At 40.4% G+C, this 20,424-nt stretch overlaps 1 protein-coding gene across 1 annotated transcript; it reads left to right on the forward strand.

The window, feature by feature from the left end:
• Nucleotides 1–6,552: 6,552 nt before the first annotated feature.
• LOC149843054 (uncharacterized) lies at nucleotides 6,553–11,002 on the forward strand. Its single transcript, XM_090000821.1, has 7 exons — nucleotides 6,553–6,627; nucleotides 7,728–7,854; nucleotides 8,684–8,832; nucleotides 9,321–9,428; nucleotides 9,550–9,669; nucleotides 9,880–10,053; nucleotides 10,814–11,002. The coding sequence occupies exons 1-7, from the start codon at nucleotides 6,553–6,555 to the stop codon at nucleotides 10,913–10,915; spliced, it is 855 nt and encodes a 284-aa protein (XP_089856947.1). The 3' UTR covers nucleotides 10,916–11,002.
• The last annotated feature ends 9,422 nt before the right edge of the window (nucleotides 11,003–20,424 follow it).

Consider the following 20,424-nt stretch of genomic DNA (forward strand, 5'->3'; position numbering starts at 1 on the left):
AATACTCAGCTAATCCAATATAACTCCTGATGTCACGAACATTTCTCGGTTGCTCCCAACTTAGTACAGCCTCCACCTTCGCTGGATCTACGGATACACCTTCCTTGGAGATGACATGCCCTAAAAACATGATCTCCTCAAGCCAAAACTCACACTTTGAGTACTTAGCGAATAAGCGCTCCTTTCGCAAGGTTTTAAGAATAACTCTCAAGTGCTCTCGATGTTGCTCCCAACTGTCTGAATACACCAGGATGTCATTGATGAACACAATCACGAAGGTGTCCAAGAAGGGTTTGAACACGCTGTTCATGAGGTCCATGAAGGTTGCAGGAGCATTAGTGAGTCTGAAGGGCATGACTAATAAATTCGTAATGCCCATATCTGGTTTGAAAGGCCGTCTTGGAGATATCATCTCCCTTAATTCTGAGTTGATGATACCCCGATCTAAGGTTGGTCTTTGAAAAGATCTTGGCCCTTTGTAATTGGTCAAACAAATCATCGATGTATGGCAATAGGTACTTATTCTTTATTGTTGCCTGGTTGAGCATTCGATAGTCGATGCACAACCACAATGATCCATCATTCTTTTTCATGAACAAGACAGGAGCTCCCCAGGGTGAGACGTTGGGGTGAATGAATCACTGATTCATCAACTTCTGAAACTGCTTCTTAAGCTCTTCGAGCTCTATTGGCACCATTCGATATGGAACCTTTGAAATTGGTGCAGTACCCGACAACAACTCAATGCTGAACTACACCTCACGAGACGAAGGAAGTCCTGGCAGCTCCTCTAGGAAGACGTCTGGAAAATCTTGAACCACCTCCAAGTCTTCGATCAGGACTTGCATTGGCTCAGACTGGATGACATTGACTAAGAAGGCAGTGCATCCTTTCCTCAAGCAGTTATGCGTCTTTAACGATAAAATCAACTTGCTCGCCCGAATGGGTTCTCACGATCTTGAATTTCACCTTGGGCATTCCTGGTGGAAATAAGATAATCCTGCTATCTTGGCAGAAGATCTTGGCATGATACTTGTGCAGCCAATCCATGCCTAAGATGACGTCAAATTCTGTTATATTTAGTAGGATAATACAAGTTGATAAATGCCGACCTGCCAAGACTACGTTTAACTCTGATACGCAGGCTGCAAAAATTGTGTTTTTCTCAATTGGGTTATACACTTCAAGGGTATTATGCAAGGGTTTTACAGGTATGTGCAAAAACTTAGCAAAATTTTCCGAAATAAAAGAGTGTATCGCACAACAATAAAAAAACACAAAGGTCGCTTGATTAGCAACAAAAAGGGTACCTTACACTAGGTCGCCCTTGGTCAACTACTTGACCGTGGTGGTGTAGATGTGTCCTGGTGCCTTCTTCTGACTGCTCGACTGTGGTTGCAGCAACTGATGCTGCTGTTGCGGTCGCCGAGGGAGCAAAGGCGCTCCGCTATTCTGCCTGAGGTCATCAGCCACCTTTTTGCAACATTCGTGGAGGTAGTGACCCATCTTGCCACAATATAGGCATTCACTTGTCTCGAGCGGGCACGCCTGCCCAATGCGAGATCGTCGACATATGGGGCATACACTGCCAGCCTGCTGCCTTGCTGGAGGGTTGCCCTGAGGCCGCTGACACTTCGAAGGAGGAAACTATTTCTTTCCTCCTTCGATCTTTATGGGAAAAAATGACTGTTTGCCTGAGCCATCGGATGGTGTCTTCGACCCATCACCCGCAGCAGGTGGCTTCCTACTATGAGTACTCTTAGAGTGCTCCCAAGCTTCACTCAGGAGGGTGGTAACAGCAACTACCGTAGAGAAGGTCAAGGGCATACTAGTTAGGACCCGATACATGAGCCCCTCCTTCAGCCCCCGAATAAGATTTTATGCCCGCTCGCGATCATCCACGAACAGGTTGGGGCAGTAGGGTTCTAAACTCTGAAATTTGGGGATGTAATCCGTCAAACTTGAATTGCCTTGGGTGAGCTCCATGAACTATACCTTCTTCTTCTCCCTCACATGAGGAGGGAAGTAGTTCTCCAAGAAAGCTTTTATGAATGCTTCCCAAGGAATTGGTGAAATTCTCAGAAACTGCACACCCCGGGCCATGTCCCACCAGTTGCGGGCCAATGTCCTTCAGCCTGATGGTCCCGTACGTATAACGTCTTCTTGTCTTCGAAGACTGACAAGACCTCAAACACTCGTTCCACCTCCTTCACTCAGTTCTCAGCCATATCTGGGTCAGGCTTATCGGCGAAGGTCAGGGGGTCAAGCTTCAAAAAATTTTCATACGTCACTGCGGTATGCTGGGTCGGTTCAGGAAAGGGCGCTTGATCCCTTTGGGAATGAACATGGTCTCGCATAGCCTCTGCCAAGGTACTTAGGGAATCCATCACGAAACCTCGTTGTTCTGACCATTCATCAGCAGAATCTTCATTCGAGTTCCTTACCATCCTTGAAGTAGACAAGGGATACCAAAAATCAGAAATTTCAGGAAGCTCGAGATAGAAGCCAAAAACATCCGTACTATTCATACATAATATGAGTAGTTTATAAAAACCCAACAATGCTGGTACATAAGCAGAACGTGTCAGGCCACTTAGCTTAACAATGCAAAATACAGCTACAAAACAAGAGAAATTGTATACTCACAGCGTGATGCAGATGCTCAATGATCAAGAATCTTTGCTTCCCTTAGCTATGATACCAATCTGTAACGCCTCAAAATTTTAAACTTATGAACCTTTCAAAAAACAGGCAAGAGGCTAGAAAAATCTCTTTCCTTTCAGAGTTTGTTTATGAAATCAGCGGAAGACTATTCTTTTGTTTAATTTAGAAAGGCAAGCTGACAACTTTGGGCACGTTAGCTAAAAGAACCAAAACTCACTACACATGATACTTGCAAAACACTTGGAAGAACAACTTTCATTTAAAGAAGTTTCCAAATAGTACAAAATTTGGATATCCAAAGGAAAATACGTGACAAAACCTAAACACGTCCAGGACGCGAGCTAAGAGCAGAAAAAGGAAATTTTGAAGCCATCTTGTCATCGCGCCATCGCCCGTGGTGTACCTAATCATCACCTGTACTCATAGAATGAGTTAGTTTTGCAAAAAACTAGTAGGTGCACAAGAGAGACTACAGGAAACTGAATTAAAAACATTTAATTCAACATACTAAACAGTTTAAAACAAATCAACAGTTAAACAGGTAAGCAATTCAAAGTAGGTAAGCAGTTCAAAGCAAGTAAGCAATGCAAAGCAAGTAAGCAGTGCAATTGTCAAATAAACATGATGATTCATTTGATTGTAAGTTGTGAACTACCATGCAACAAGCAAGTCTCATGACCCATCAACCAGTGTGAACAAACTTTATGTTTCAATATTACTAGCATGTGGGTATGCACAAACAAATCATAGAAACACCTAAGACTAGTTCGGGCGTCTGTTATTCTATGTATTTTCAATAACCTGAATAGCTAGTTGAGTCCGCTCTCAAGGGGACGACTTTAGCCGAGAGTGGATTTCCCAAAGGCGGGTACTTGGCAACGAATATATCCAACTTATGCAGAAGTCCATGGGATCTACCACCTAGGATAATGTCTGATAGTCCCCTCCCCTAACTCCAATGACTGGGGGAGGTCGGATCTTTGCCCGTGGGGTGGTTATTAACAACTTGTCTATTAGAGTGTGTACCGCTCTATCCTCTCTCTTGACAACCTAAAAGAAGCGAATGAGTGCGTCAGGGGTAAATTAACTGATGACTCATTCTATATGCTCTGGTCTTTTGACCAAATGAGCATCTTACCTGTGAAAGTGATCCTGTTTTTATGTGTTTACAACACTGTGCATTTAGCACTGTTCGAGGTCGCACGACTGTCTCATCCGATCATCGCAGTACTAGCGTGTAGTGCACGACTACAAGTACTCTATGATGAAAGAGGTATAGTTCCTCAATAGGAGCCTCAATAAAAGTGTTTCACAAAGATGTAATGTTTCTTAAACTATACTTTTGACATTATTTATCTTTTGAAACAGCCAACAACTTGTGCCAACATTTGACATTCAATTTTCTAAAATCTCATTCGCTATTGCGGTATCTATATGCCTCATATGACTCAATACCGACCTCGATGAACGAGATACGGCCCCCTTGCATCCTCCATGAGAATGCCTTTATAGCACATGCAATGAGCAAAAACCTGAGCATCATCTGCAATGGCAAGGCAGTAACGAAACATTTACAAAAGCAAGAGCCTGGGCGCAAAGCACAACGACAAAAGAAAGACTGTAAGCAGGAGTGCAAACACAAAGCCTGGGCGCAAAGCGCGACGGCAAAGTAAAGACATGACAAAAAGTAAAGAACAAGGATTGTGAAATCGCGCATTGAGTTAAATGCGTACTCGTATATATATATATATATATATATATATATATATAATTATCCTTTTTAGTTAATTGAACTCAATGCAATTGTCCAAGTGCTCTGTATAATCTTTCGCTATCTCGGAAAGTTGCGAGCTTGTTGGTGTCTGCAAGTATAAGCGATTGACGGCTTGGGATGCGGGGCGCGAGCAAAATCCATTGTACGAGCTGCAAAAGCCATACGTCAACATGCTATCTCAACCACAAAGGTAGAGAGGACATGGACATTGCCGCTGTCTTGACGTGAAAGAAGCAAAGGCAGGGGCATCATGCCCCTGCGAACCTGCTGAATGCGAAAAACGGGGAGGCACGGGGGCTGCACCCCTGCCTAATGAAGGCAACGAGAGAGGCAGGGGCTTCGCCCTGCCTGCCGAAAGAGCAAAGAAGCAGGATCCAAGCCCCTACCCATTAGCATAAAGGGGGAGGCAAAGGACTTTACCCCTGCCTGTCGAACGTAGTAGAGGCAGGGGCGTTGCCCTTGCCTACTAGAAGGAGAAGAAGGCACAAGGAGGGGGCTCGACCACTCCCCTGCAAAAATGAGGGCACAGGGAGGAGCTTGGCCCCATCCTTGCCAAAGGGTACGCAGGGAAGGGGCTCAGCCTCTCTATTGCATACAGGGAGGGGGCTCCGCCCCTTCCCTATCGCTGGAAGGTATAGGGAGGGCTGCAATCCCTCCCCTGAACAACGAGGGTGCAAGGAGGGGGCTCGACCCCTCCCCTGCCGAAAAAAGGGAGCAGGGAGGGGCTCAACCCCCTCCCCTACCGTAAAAGGGTGTAGGGGGGAGGTTGGGCCCCTCCCCTGCTAAAGATGGTGCACGGAGGGGGTTCGACCCCTCCCTTGGCCGCAGGGAGCACATGGAGGGCTCAACCCCTCCCCTGCCAAAAGGAGACGCAGGGAGGGGGCTCGACCCCTCCCCCGCCAAATATGGCACGCAGGGAGGGGCTCGACCCCTCCCTTGCAAACAGAGGCATCGGGAGGGGGCTGGGCCCCTCCCTCGCAAAACACATCGCAGGGAGGGGGCTCTGCCCCTCCCCTGCAATTTAAGGCAGCAAGGAGGGGGCTTTACCCCTCCCTTGTGATTGAGGGAGGCAAGGAGGTGACTCAGTCCCTCCCTGCGCAAACAAAGAAGTGAGGAAGAGAGAGACAAAAGGAGAAGAAGAAGAAGAAGAAGAAGAAGAAGAAGAAGAAGATGAGAAAAAGGGTGTGTACCTGGAGGTCGCCGAAGGGAAGGTCGCCAGTGTGCGTGTGTTGCCGGAGGCCGCTGCTCGACAAAAGCAAGGAGAGTGGGAGAGGCGATCGGGGGAGAGAGTATATATAGAGAAACGAGAGAGCGAGAGGGGAAATGGGGTTTCTATTGGAAACCCCTCCCCTGCCTCGCCTTCTTTAGAAAGCACGAGAGGCGGTGCCTCCATTGACTCCGGGTTCGGATCCGACTGGAATCCAAGCCTCTTTTTTTTTAGGTTTTTACACTATGATTCCACTCTTTTTTTTTTCTCTCTCATATTGGCCTCTACCCTCCTCAAGACCTCCTTGTGGCCCCTCTCCTTGGCATTAATGCATAATTGATTATGTAAGAATTAGGGTTTTGATTAACTTGATTTAAGGTTTTTTGTAATTTTTAATTTTTATTTAGGTTTTTAATGTGATGGATATTAATTAGTTATTTTTATATATTGTTAATCGATATTATATATAATCCATATGCTTGATTTTAGTTAGAAATTTTGGAGTTTTGTTATTTTTTGTTTCATTTTGTTTGAGTATCGAGACTAGATGTTTGCTATGATTGAGGTTTTATTTAAATTTTTAAATAGCATGAATATTTGATTATATTTTAAAGTTTTTTATGTTTTTTCTGAATAGTGTTTACATTTTATTTTGTTTTTAATATAAGTAGACTTGTTTTTATGTATTGATTCATTTTGCTTGTTCTCGTAATTAAACTTTATTGTTCTAGTAAGAGATAAGGCGATGAGAAGAAAGAGAAATCGGACCCAGATCTAAACTCTTATTCCTTATCCAATTTGGTACTACTTACATCGGATCCAAATCCGAACCGTTTTGGTGCTCATCCCTCTCCTCCCAAAAACCCTTGAACCTCCGCAACCGTCACCCCCACCATCGTCTTCATCGATGACTTCTCCCATGAGGGGCTCGATCGGGCTTCTGCTTCGATGCAGACGAGGTCTCGTGAACGAAATCGTTGGGGTACTCTCTCTCTCGAGGTGGTGTGGTGGCGCGATGACTCTCGCTAATGAAGAGTGGTTTCTTTCACTTGCATATGCGTGGTTGCTTTGGACGTGTGTGGTTTCCTCGGGGAACCAACACGATTCCATGATCTTTGAGTGTTCATTTTGGGCATTGGAAATTTCGTCAGTGCATTGTTTCTCTAGCAAAATAAATACAACGAATTTGGGTTTATATCTTGGAAGTGATCAATGTCCGTCTATCCCGTCGAAAACTTGCATACCATCCTCCCACTTGCCGCTCTTTTGTCTAATCTTGTAATACTTTTGCATCCAGCCTTATCAGATTCATCAATGGGTGCTCTTCGATTGATTTGAAATGGTTTCTAGATGGCGTTGGTTGCCGTCGCAAGCCGTTCTCCATTCTGGTATCTTTTTGTAATGTGGCAGCCTTCTCTGTTCGTGGTTGAGTTACCAAATTGGTGTTTTCCCAGCATCAGTAGTAGAGCATTCAGTGTTTCTGTTCTTGGTGGCATAAGTTCTTCCCCACAACTCATGAATCAAGAATTCTCGCAACAACCGGGGTCTGCTCGACATGGATCAGGCGTGAATGAAACCTTTCACCGCAACCCCTGACAAAATTCTCAACTAATTAGAAATTAGAATGTACGATGGAAAAGTCAGATTCTCAGAGGAATCAAAGTCTACCTTGTCGAAAACTAATATGCCATTCAATTGATCCGTTCTCCATACTGTTACCTTTTTGTAATCTGGGGGAGGCCTCCCAATTTGGTGTTTGTCTGGCATCAATATGCCATTTGGTATAGGATATGCAAGTTAGATCATTCCGATCTTCCATAGTGTGATGGTTTCTTGACTCCTGTCTGTGATGCTATCTTATCGTTTTCCTTTAGTTTATGTTATCACGCTCAGGCTGTTTCCAATGCAAATAACTGGTTATTCTTTTTAAGTATGTTGTGCTGTGAATTAAAGGCTGTAATCGAAAAACCAAAGTTGGGTTTTTACTATGTAATCTCCATTACATCTTTTACTATGCATTCTTGTTTAGAATATCCAATTCATATTTTTGTCTGTGCTGCATTTTGTTATTCATGGTTGCAGAGATGTTCATCATATGCCTCCAGCAGAAGACTTTCTACTTCTAGTCTGACCCTTCAATTTCCTGAAGGTGTTATTCCTTCAGAGTTGTTGTCAAAGAAGGGAGTTCTAACTCCAGACCGTACCTATGGTATTGTGCTCTACATCTTCTGCTATACTTTTGCTGGTTTTCCCCTTTTTTAATTTTGTTACCGATACAAGCAAAAGATATCTTCAGGATTTTGCCTGCGGATTGTGCTAAAACCACAAAAAGGGTATGAATTGATGGAAAATTTTATTGTTTGATCCTCTTAAATTTTGATAGGGAAGAATCCAAGAGGGAAGTTCCTTAAGTCTTGAACTTCTTTGGATCCACCAAAGGGGTTAAAGAAAAAAGCTCTTGATTTTTAAGATGAGAAAAGGCAAATGGACTTCAATGCAAGGAAAACTTGAACTTCAATTCATTTTATTCCCAATATTAAATTCTGTTTAAAGAAAATTTGCTCAAAATATGGAAACATTAATGCCATTACCCCTTATGGTAGTTTGGAACTAAACACAATCAATTTCATGCCTTTTCATATAGAAAAAACTGGGGAAGGTGATATCTAAATTTTTTTCAAGGATTTTTTTTTCTTGGATATCTTGATAAAACCTCAACAAAATTTAAGAGATAAAGGAAAAGGACGAAATGCCAAAACTAAATTTGATTTTGCTTTGCAAGTTTGGGACTATATCTAAGTAATCTTGTGATATCATCATGCCGATATTGGAAGAATGTTGTCTCAGATTCAAATCTTAGTGATATTTTTGGCTTTGGGTTGGTGGAAATGTCAAGATACTTTTCTGATACCATGATATTAACTTGAATTATATTTCTCCCTAGCATTCTCAGTTTCTTATCTAACTGCTTTACAGATTTCATTAGGCTATGTCTTCCCTAGATTCATGTTTATTTTCTATCTGATTAATTGGTATAGGTAGATATGATGACCTAGTTACGAGGGTCACTAATTTCCATAATGAGGACAAAGGGTTCATAGTTTTGGCTGGTGACGTGTTTGATGTGCCTATTAGGAAAGACATTGTTCATCGTGTTGTAAGGTGGCAACTAGCAAAGCGGCAACAGGTACTAAGAAGCTAGGGACTTATTTATTTCTATGCAAACTTTTTTAGTTTCAGGCTTGTATTTTGTCATGATAATAACTGGTATTTTTTATGAAGTATGGACTTGTATTTTAATTTTGTTTTATGAAACTCTTAATACTATGTTGATGTTCCAATCAGTTATGTTGCCATTCAGCTTGTAAAAAAAAAAACGTCTATATATTCAGCTTCTTCAGGGTTTGGTTTATTTGAGAGTCCCATATGCCAGAGGTTTAAAACACACACACACTGTGTGTGTGTGTGTGTGCCTGTTCCTGTGTCTGTGTTGTTCTCTTCACCTATCATCACATGAAATTGACTTTGATAAGAAAGTTTTTTCAGATCCTTGTACTATTTGGTTAGCAATGTGTTAATGGTATTTGTGAAATGGCTGATTCAAACTTCTCTCATCTCTACCAGGTCAATTTCTATACAGTGATTTATTTCAATTTTCACATTGTCGATGTACAGGGAACTCATTCCACAAAGACTATTAGTGAAGTGAGTGGGACAGGTAAAAAGCCATACAAACAAAAGGGTCTTGGCAGAGCTCGCCATGGAACACTGCGTGGGCCCCAGGTGATATTTTGGTGTTTATAGTGAATAACCCTTCAAAGTTGGTGACATATTCACAGTTTACTGCTTGTGCTCTAGAGAACTACTGCTTTCTAAATACGGAGTTGATTTAATCTATCAACAGTTTAGGCATGGTGCAACCATGCATGGGCCCAAGCCACGGAGCCATGCAATCAAGCTACAGAAGAAGGTCAGGCGTCTGGGGTTGAAAATAGCATTGTCTTCACGTACTGCAGAAGGCAAGGCAAGTCAGATTCTAAAATTTTCTTCTATTTTTATACAATCATTCTGGTTGCACATTTTGCATGTAGACATACATCACAAAATGCTGTATAATGTATATGCATGCATGCACATGCACATGCACACACACATTCCCATGCTTATTGTTAATGCTTTTGTCTAAGTTACTGAAATTCTGTGCACTGCATGTGTAATTTGTATTCATTGGCAGCTTCTTGTCTTCGAGGACTTAGAAGTTCCCTCTCACAAAACCAAGAACATTGTGAATTATGTGTCACAAATGGAGAATAGTAAGAAGCTGTTGTTGGTCGATGGTGGTCCTATAGATGAGAAACTCAAGCTGGCCACACAGAATCTGCATTATGTAAATGTTCTTCCTTCAATTGTAAGTTTTCACGGCATTTTTCCTTTTACTATTTTTTCTTCTAGTTTGCTTTTCCATAAGCAAATTGCAGAACTTTTCTTGGTATTTTGTTTGATGTTTGATTCAAAATAAAATATGTTCGGCTTTCTCAAGAGTGAATGGAATATTGATTCAACTAGTGGATCTGGGAGCTGCTTATTTGTATGTGGGAAGTTAAATTGAAAAGCCTGGTGGCGGATATAGTACCATGGCTAAGTGCCCTGGTCTCCTCTTGATACCTTCTTGTTCTCTTTTGTATTGCTAAATCATTAACTAGGAAGGGGCAATTCAACCATCTGTAAGGAGGTACATGTGGTTTCGACAGTTTTCATGGTGGGTCTGCCTCTTCTCAATAAAAGTCTTTAATATCATTTCACTGTCAAATACAATTTAGGGCATGGTACTTGGGAGATCGGTTTATGTTCTTTTTGCAAACAGGAGCAGGTCTGATGTCATAAGTGGTATTTTAAGTCCCATTTGGTGTAGTCCTGGTTGCATAAGTTCGATGGCAAATGTCAATGTCCAACTACGGATTAAACTGGAGTTTGTTGGTTAAGATTTACATCTCTTTATGTTTAATCAACCATGTTTTGTTTGGGATCAGCTTGATCTACATCAGACATGGTTTACCAATTCAAACTCTTAATCACCTTGCTGTTAGAATCGAGTAATCATATATGGATTTTCAGTGTCTTAACTCTCTTGCATTCTTGGGTTTCATGTCTTGTATTCTCACTTGCAGGGTCTAAACGTGTACAATATATTACAGCATGACACTTTGGTAATGTCACGTGATGCTGTCAACCGTATAGTTACTCGAATGCATACCCCAATCAATAGATGAAAGTCGGTTGCTGTGAATCAAAGAAACGATCATTGCCTCAGACTCTGAAATGCTTCATTAAACAAGCATGAGGTGTAACTCATGAACGTGGCCTTAATGTCTGCAGCTCAAGCAAGATTCTGGATGTCCTGTTTCATAGGATGTCAGTTATGATCTTTTTTTTTTTTATGGGGATTGGGTTCTGTGCTTGGTCCTAGAGTACATACTGTCATTCGTATGAAAATGTGGATTAAGAAAATTTTTGTTTGGTGTAATCGAGTATGTAGACAGTTATAGGAAACTGATCGTGTCAGTTTGCTCTTTTTACATTTTTAGCTTTTTTAGTTTAAAGCTTTAAATTGCCATTCCTTTTTTATGGCTAGATTGCATTTTGATTCTTGAAATTACATAATTGTGGATGTTTTGCCAATTGTGGAGATGCTTCAATTACTGTGTTTGCTTTTGTGAAAGCTGTTTCGTTTAATCTGTTGGTGTACGCCTGCTAACTGTTTGTGGAAATCATCAAGAGAGTCGGTTATGAAAGCGTGTGCTTCAGCTGGTTGGTTGGATCTGCGGCTAGGCCATAGGCATCTGTTTTACTTAGGTCTTTTAGCATAAGATGAATCGTAACCATATTGAAGCATCCAAAAATAGCATTTAGGTAGGCATAGACAGTGCACAAAAGGCTAAGGTTGGTTTGGCCAGTGGATAAAGTTGACATTTAGATGCAAGTGCATGAAACATGGAAGAGTCCACAAACCGAGTCCAACTTCAAAGCCAACCTTTCAACTGGAGTATTATCATTGAGATCAAAATAATTGTAATTTGCACCAAAAGGGTGTTTGCTTTGAAAAAGGAATGGAAATCACCATGTTTTGCACTATCGAAAAAATTACTGGGTTTTGCAAGTTTTTGCCAGCATCATATAGAATGGCTTTTGGGAGGTGAAGTGTGAGTTTGAACACAATTTAGGCTTTTACCTCGTCTTATCTAAAAATGTGTTTCATATAAAATGCATTCCTGCTACTACCAAAGTAAGGTTTTCAAGCTGAACGCGGGCTGATCATATTTTAATGAGCCAATTGCAAACAGGGGTTACTTGGTCCATTTCAGCTTAAAAAGACTGTATGCATGCGTGCCGAGTAGGAACCTCTGATTGGTTTTCAGTTAGGCCACAATCTGGATGTCTGTGCTCAAAGTGTTTGGCGATTCTAAACTGGTGATGTGCATGTGTGCATCTGCACATGGGGATGCATGTACCTGTTCCTGCATACTTGGTTCAAGTTTATGAAAAGCATGAGGTCAAGCTCGAGCTAGTATTGAACAACAATGAGCCATGCTTGGACATGGTAAACTCAGCTTGTTCATTCTATTTATCAGTCTAGCTATGGTCTGCTGTGGTACAATTGCGTATTGTATAGTTTGCATATAAAAACAAATCATACCTTTCTAGATTTCCTTCAAATACCTTCAATTAACAGTTTTCTGAATTGCTTTTGTCTTCTGTTATTTGATTCTTTATATTAGACATGGAGTAGATAATTCAGATTTAGGAAACATCCACCTGATTATAATGCATGAGAGAGTTTCAAATTATACAATCATCAGTTTCTCAGAAATCAAAATACCAGCACCGGATTTTGGGCATTGGATAGGAATGACTTGGTCAAATTGGTTCGAGCATTCGTTCACTCGTCGCTTTCCAGACCAAAAATGCGTGCCAAAATGCAGCCCTACGTCTTCAAAATTAGCTTTTACAGATAAAAAATAACCTAAGTGGCTCTTCATTTGCGATCTCTCTCTCTCTCATTTTCATGAGACTGATACTCGGAAACAAGAATAATACTGGTAAAAATGCCATAATTATAATGAGCGCATTAATGCAGATCAATATTTAGTCTCTCATTTGCTACAAAACTGGACCATGAAGGGGCAATTCACTCTTTCCCACAAGGAGAACAACACTTTATGCGTCTCTAGGATCTGGAAAAGAACTTTAGTGTAATAGCTGCACACCGGTAGCAGTGAGATCAAATGGGAAAATATGACAAAAAAAAAAAAAATAAGAATCACTATTGTTGAAGCTTGAGGACTGGAAATGCAATAACATCGCGGATGCTGGCAGAGTTTGTGAGAAGCATCACTAGCCGGTCAATCCCCAGCCCCTGCATTTCAGTCTCTTCTAAGATATGGTAATAGTGCATGATTGCAACGATTGAAGCATAATCAAACAATCTCAAGAAAACATACCATCCCAGAAGCGGCATCCCATATTCTAGAGCAGTCAGAAAATCTTCATCTTCTTCTGTTGTCTTAGACTTCTGCAGATGCTGAGCTTTTGGTTGCTCGGTTAATATTGTGCTGTTTTATTTGATGCTCCAAGCGCTCCCTCTGGATCACAGAAGTAAAACTGAGTACTTGAAAAAGGACAAACAATTTTCCCAGAAGGGCCCAGGACAAACAAGCATTATGATAACAGAACTTTTTTTCCAACACACAAGTACCCAATGGGCCCAGTTGCACAACAAAGATCGCTTCTATGAGAGCGTCCATGTAATTAATACCTGATCTATAGGATCTGTTAACTCTGAGAATGCATTAGCTAGTTCACGACCACATATAAATAGCTCAAACCGCTCAGTCAAACCTGCAATGGAATGATACAGACCATTGTCAAAAAAGAGAGGTCCTTCGAGTTCATGATATCAACTTACTAATCATCCTTAACAGATTAACCTTGAAGTTTTGATATAAAACATGCAACTTTCCGCAATAACAGCAGACTGAATTTATAGCAGCTAACAAGCACTTCTGGAAATGCTCGCAGGAAAAGCATTTATTTTACATATATAATATGTATTCCTGAAGGAGATCCATCATTCAAAGGGAAGTAGACAACTAAATTATTTCACATTTATGTTGAAATCGAACGACTAATTAAGTAAAAGGAAGAATAACTCAATGAGAGTTTGTCCTTACTGTGAACTTCAGTAAGGTAGATCATTGTGGTGTTTTCCAGAGAAAAAAAATCGGAAGTTAGAACCCCCTTATTTAGTAATAACTACTTAAGCTGGATGAAAGGCAACCTTCACTAACTGATTTTTAGAGGAATACACACACATGTATATGCACAAGCACAACAATTTTAAGTGCAGAACTTTTGTAATTAAAAAAGCATACAAGCAAAAGAAAGTTTTCAATGTAGAAGCATTAGTAGGCCCCAAATCAGCATATACTAATACCTCACGTGTTTGAACTGGAAGAGTTTTTTTTTTTGCTAAATGCTACATTAAACTTCAAGTGGACCAAGCACATTCTTGCATGCATCAAATCACAATGACGAAGGCTGTTCCCCTGGATCAACCCAAATTCATAGCCACGGAAAAATAAAAAGGAAATTGTTAATATGGTATATGTGATTGGTGGCAATATCAAACACATGGAAAGCAAAAATTTGGAAGCATGCAGGAAAATTCAGCGGAAGTAATAGTAAGCCATTTGACTAGTTAAGCAGCCATCTTGGATTTTGAATTGAAGAGTACCTTCTATATGGCTTTGCAAGAGGTGATACCTCAATTGGATAGTCCAGCACAAATGTTGGTTCCACAATTGTCTCAAACACCTGGACAAAGAAAATCTATAAAATTGACAAAGATGGATATTTGGGATATAACTTGAACTACAATTGAGTAGATTACTAAGGAATTCAATATTTCATAGGAATGACATAGGAATTCAATATTTGGGATATCAATTCAATATTTAATCGCAAAAAATCCTGCACACATGCCTGATTTCAGTAATTTAAATGTTGCTCCTCACTAAATGAATGCTATACATTACATTTGCAGAGTCCTATTTGATAAAATCAACTTGTATGAATGAAATCTAAAAGCGGTGTATGAAGTTAAAAATTTCATGAATTTCTTTTTTTTTTTTCAACGGAACTTAGAAAAAGTTTTAGCAGTGAAAATAGACGATAATGAGTCGTCAGTTTTAGAAAACTTTGGGCAAGTCACAAGTATGTGGCCAAACTTTCATTGACTACCAAGGTGTTCCATTTATCAAAACAACTTGTTTATTACAAATATTACTGCTTGAAAAAACAATACTTAATTTTAATAAAGGAAGCAGTACAACACTGTCTAGAGAAACCCTGAAACTCGATGCCGCCTTGCTTCGCATATCGCAACACAGGTTCAATACTTGAAATCTCTATAAAATGGGGTCAGAACCATTGCTGGTCTGGTAAGCAAGCATTCATCCATACATTCCATCAAGCATCAACTCATGCAAAGACCACTTAGGATCACAGTTTACAACGACACTCAAGTCTTCACGATTTAGCATATATCGCGAGAGCCTCCTTCGAGCTACGAGTTGAACACTTCGCTCAGGTCTTCATGACTTGACGTAAGCCTCTTTACGGTTGTGATTTGAAAATCTTGCTCAAGTCTCCATGACTTAGTGTAGACCTCTTCAAGGTATCATTTGAGATGTCACACTCAAGTCTTCATACTTGACACATTTGTATCCCACGAATCTAAGCGCGAACTTCTCGAGCTCTGCTTAGTTGTATGGATACAACATGGGTTTTTGTCCTATCGATCTAATAGTATATCGATAATGACACATTTCTTAAGGTTATGCAGGACTTGACAAAATGTCCATTCACTCAAACATTTGTACATCGTCGCTGAACCTAGAGCTAATGCATTGTTTCGATATTAGCGGTTCACCACATGGTACACGAGAGAAGTTTTGTCCAGACATCAACGCGATATTCTGGGGGTTGATTATTCCATATATTTTAGATACCTCAGAGGTCTGTTGACCCCATCCATATTAGGGCGGTAGAACTCATACCGGGATAACCCTAACAGGTCGGTTCAGATGCATCCCCTACTGCAGTAGTCGGGTTCAATCCTTAGATATTTAAGGATAGCCACAACCTCCATACCTCTTGAGTGACAGGCGGCCCATTGAACTCTATCAGGTTCATAATCAAATATATGTCACTCGTGACTGTACCACCATCGCCTTCTACGATGAGCATTAGTCCTGAAGGGGTCTGTCGGTCTTACGATTACTTGTCGGATATTCGAATGTCATTCAAGCAAGCCAATGCATCCCACACTGAGGAAATATGTACCCGAACCCATTCAGTATTTCTCCTAACACGGTCATCAACTGCATGGTTTTGAGACCTTAAGTCATATTCATATGCATGCTTGACTCTACTCTCGGCATCAACGGCCATCACGAGCACCTTACCTCTTTTAGGTGAACAACGTACTCCGACTCTTCGACTCTTATGAGTCTAGTTGTGTAACAGTATTTCAATGAGCATGCATATGACACGATCTCAACGGATCGACTGCTCGGCGTATATCCTCACAACTAGTACTTGGCCTTGTCAAGGCGCAACAACTACTCTGGCTCTTCAGCCCTTATGAGTAAAGTGCCCTTATACAGACGAACATGAAAATGAGTCATTTTGGCAACGTTTCGACAATAGGACATCCTCGTGTCATTCATTCAGTTCAGTCAATTCTTTTGTCAACCATTTCGATAACACTTCCTCTGCTTTAGTGACAGAAGTGTGACGACCCTTTCTATGTTGTAGAAAGTACTTATCAGAACTCAGGCAACATCTCCTTTGTATGACAGAGTATCATGTTATGCTCTTTCTGAGCTTTGTTGAGCTTCTTCAGAAATTTCAGCAGCATTTATCCTCTTTGTTGGGGAAATCGTTACGCTTAACTCGGTGATGGATGCATACCACTATGCATACTTTGCATCCATCGAGGCTTATTGGAACCTTGGGCCTTAGCTAGGCCATGCACAAGTGACTTAGTTTTTACGAAAAAGCGATTTTGCGCAAAAGCAAAGCCTTTCCAATAGGGGCTTCATTCGTCAAGCAAAATCTTGATCAAGTAGCGGCAATGGAATCACATTGGCGATTGATCTTCATTTGCACGCTCATTTATGCGCACTATATGTAATATAAGCAGAAGCCTGTGCTTTATAATGCGACGACATAAATGAGTAGATATTTATTGTTTGGTGGGGAAAACTGAACTAAATATCTTACATATATATTTACAGAAAGTAGGAGCCTTGGCATCGTTCGACGCGACGACAATCTTAAATACATAATTTAAATTACAGAAAGCAGGAGCCTTGACATCATTCGATGTGATGACAATCTTAAATGCGTAATTTAAATTACAGAAAGCAGGAGCCTTGGCATCGTTCGATGTGACGATAATCTTAAATACATAATTTAAATTGCAAAAAGCAGGAGCTTTGGCATCATTCGACACGATGACAATCTTAAATGCATAATTTAAATTACAGAAAGCAGGATCCTTGACATCGTTCGACGCAACAATAATCTCAAATAGATATATACATGAGAACCAATATCCATCGATAGTCACAAGGCATGCACGTGAACACCAAAATGTCCTAGAAGGCATAAACTAAAAACTAGAGCTAGATACCATTTTTAAGAACACATATACTGCATATTCAAATATATATATCCGACGATAGTCACAAGGCATGCATGTGACCATCGAAGTATCCTAGAGGGCATAAACCAGGGACTAGGGTCAAATACTACTTCAGAACATATATATCATATACAACAATACAACCAAGCAAATACTTCAGAGAGAGATCGATGAAACAAGCTTACTTTCTAATCGGTGAACGACTCTGATATGCTCCCACTGCTTTGAACTGAGTTTGAACCTTTCTTTGAGAGGTCATACTAGGTTAGATGAGTTCGACCTAGTTGAGAAAGAGGAAAAGCAGGTCAAGCTGTTAAACCCAAGGGATTTAAATCAAACTGGGTTCGATCCAAGTCAACTGGGTTAGGCAAGTTCAGACTTAGCCCAAGTAGGCTGGGTCTGGGTCAAGTAAATCAAACTAAGGTTTAAGACCAAAAGGGATTTTGATTTTGACTAAACTCAACTAGGTTCAAGTCAAGTCAACTAGGTTTGGACCAGGTTAGGCAGACTCAGACCAGGTCAGGCAGGCTCAGACTAAGTAGGGGAGGTTTAGGAGAGAGAAGGAGAACAAGAGAGGGGGGGGGGGCATAAAAAATTATGAGAAGAGAGAAAGGAGAGGTGCCTATTTATAGGTAAGGAAACTTACTTTGCAAGTTTCCTTCTTCCCATATTGCCCCTAGCTTTCTAGATAAAGACAGGAGGTTCTTTTTGTGTAGGGCTCACATAGAATATTTCATAAAATATTATGTGGGTTTCAGAAGATATTTTATGAGGAATATTTTTATAGGTCTCAACAACATTTTTGTGGGTCCTACAAAATTTTTGTGTTTTCAGCAATTTTTTTTTTTAAATTCTGAGTACGCCATTATCTTCGTATTGATGTAACTAAGAAAGTTGGCTTATAGAAATCTCTTGATTTTACTCAGGGAGGAAGTTATAGCTCCCTGATTGTTTTTAGTATATATTCGTGAAGATACGAATATCCTAAGTATAATTGGTTCATAGAAATTGATTTGTTTTGCATTCTGAGTTCACATGCTATTTTCACTTTAAAATGCCTCATAAACTTATTCAGAATTTTTGCTGAAAAATTATGGGTCTTACATTTGAGGTATGAATAGATTTACGAAAAGTGGTAGGTGGTGATTAGGGATGGCAATGGACCAAAGGAAAATGCCCCCCCGCCCTGTATGAACCGGGGAAGAAGGGCATGAAATGGGGATGGAGGCGGGGATGAAGGTTAAAATTCATCCCCGAGAGGGGATGGACTTACACTTTCCCCCGCCCCGCCCTGCCCCATCCCCGTTAATAATATTACTAAAATACCTAAACTTAACTAATAAAATTATAAAAAAACCATAATAATATATACTAACTTACTAACCCTAATACTAACCCTAAATCATGCAGCACCACGTTCGTCGGCCCTCTCTTTGTCCACCATTGACGACCATCATCATCGACACCAGATTCGTCCAATAACGGCGATGAAGGTTCTCTATCACCATTAGTGACCATCAGCGTTGGCCCTCTCTCCGTCCACCATCGACGCCAGACACTTCCATTGCACTCGTCTTGAAGAATAGATCGGGACTAGCCCTCTTTCTATCCACCGTAGCTGTCAGTCAATTAGGACCATCCTTTTGCATAACGGTTCTAATACTTGCGACTGTTGCAACCTCATTTTATTCTCTGTTTTGATGGTTACTTGGTCATTTGTTGAATCCTCACTTTTGTCCTTTAGGGGTGTGTCGTTTCTTTGAAATTCATAGCCATTTTTGGTTTTACCTTTTAGAGACATGTAGTTTTTTTAAAATCCATACCCTTCTTTTGAAAATTGCTTGAATCATGAGTTTTGTCCTTTAGAGATGCATAGTTTGTTTGAAATCCATGTGCATCTTTTATCGATGATTGCCTGAAGCCTCCAATTTTGTCCTTATAAATAGTTTGCTAGCCATCTTTTTTGGAAGATTGCAGAATGAGTGTGTATTATGTTTCTCATGGTAGTCACTAGTTTCAATTAAATTTTTGATCCATGGTTCGTGAAAAATTGTCCTATTTTTTTTGGTAGGCATTCCTCCAAACCAGCAGTTTGAAGATGGTTGCACCCTAGCTGACTACAATATTCAGAAAGGTAAGCGCGGTTGGTTTTATATCTAGAGTATTTGTTATTGTCTTTGTTTTCCTGGTTGCCTTTGTTGACTTGTTTACTTGCAGAATCAATTTTGCATCTTGTTTTGAGGCTTCATGATGGAATTATAGAGCCTTCTTTGATGGCTTTAGCTAGAAAATAGAATCAGGAAAAGATGATATGCATAAAGTAAGTTTTCCTTTTATTATTGTACCATTAAAAAATGTAGACAATGTATTGGGTTACCATGGGACGGGGTGGGGGCGGAGATGAGAATAATTAGTTTGAGATGGGGCGGGGGTGGAGGTCCAAAGTGAAATTCCACTAGAGGGGGGGTGAATAGTGAAATACGATGCAAATCGATAAAATAAAATAAGGCAATAAGGCACAACACAATTAACACAGGATTTATACTGGTTCGGTCAAAACCCTGACCTACATCCAGTCCCCAAGCAAACCACTTGAGCTTTCCACTATAACATTCGAGTCACCGGATAAATAGTACAACACCCTCTTCCTCAGAGGTCTTCTTATCTCAACAGAGAAGAACAACATCCTCTTTCACAGAGGTCTTCTTCTCTCAACAGAGAAGGGCAACACCCTCTTTCTCAGAGGTCTACTTCTTTCAACAAAAAAGGAATACAGTGAATAACAGAAAGTTACAATACTCCCTATAGAACCTTCAGAAAGATATGAATGCACGAATGAAGGATTCTGAGAATGTTCTGTTCTTTTCACTCAGAAGATACTCTTTGTCAAAGAGCTATTGTTGACTTTTTCTCTTTCTTTTCTTTTTCTTTTTCTAGGCTCTCTTTCAGATATCGAATATGAATTTTTCTCGTTGTAAGCTCACATGTCCATTCCATTCATTTGTTTGAATA

The sequence above is a fragment of the Nuphar pumila genome, chromosome 3 (genome assembly GCF_984573655.1).
Source record: "Nuphar pumila chromosome 3, dmNupPumi1.hap1.1, whole genome shotgun sequence".
NCBI classification, from domain to species: domain Eukaryota; kingdom Viridiplantae; phylum Streptophyta; class Magnoliopsida; order Nymphaeales; family Nymphaeaceae; genus Nuphar; species Nuphar pumila.

Excerpts from the sequence above, each read along its gene's own strand:
- LOC149843054 (XM_090000821.1), top strand. The coding sequence starts at position 6,553 with ATGACTTCTCCCATGAGGGGCTCGATCGGGCTTCTGCTTCGATGCAGA. Across the intron at positions 8,833-9,320 it reads AACTAGCAAAGCGGCAACAG|GGAACTCATTCCACAAAGAC; the intron begins GTACTAAGAAGC and ends GTCGATGTACAG. Across the intron at positions 10,054-10,813 it reads TAAATGTTCTTCCTTCAATT|GGTCTAAACGTGTACAATAT; the intron begins GTAAGTTTTCAC and ends TCTCACTTGCAG.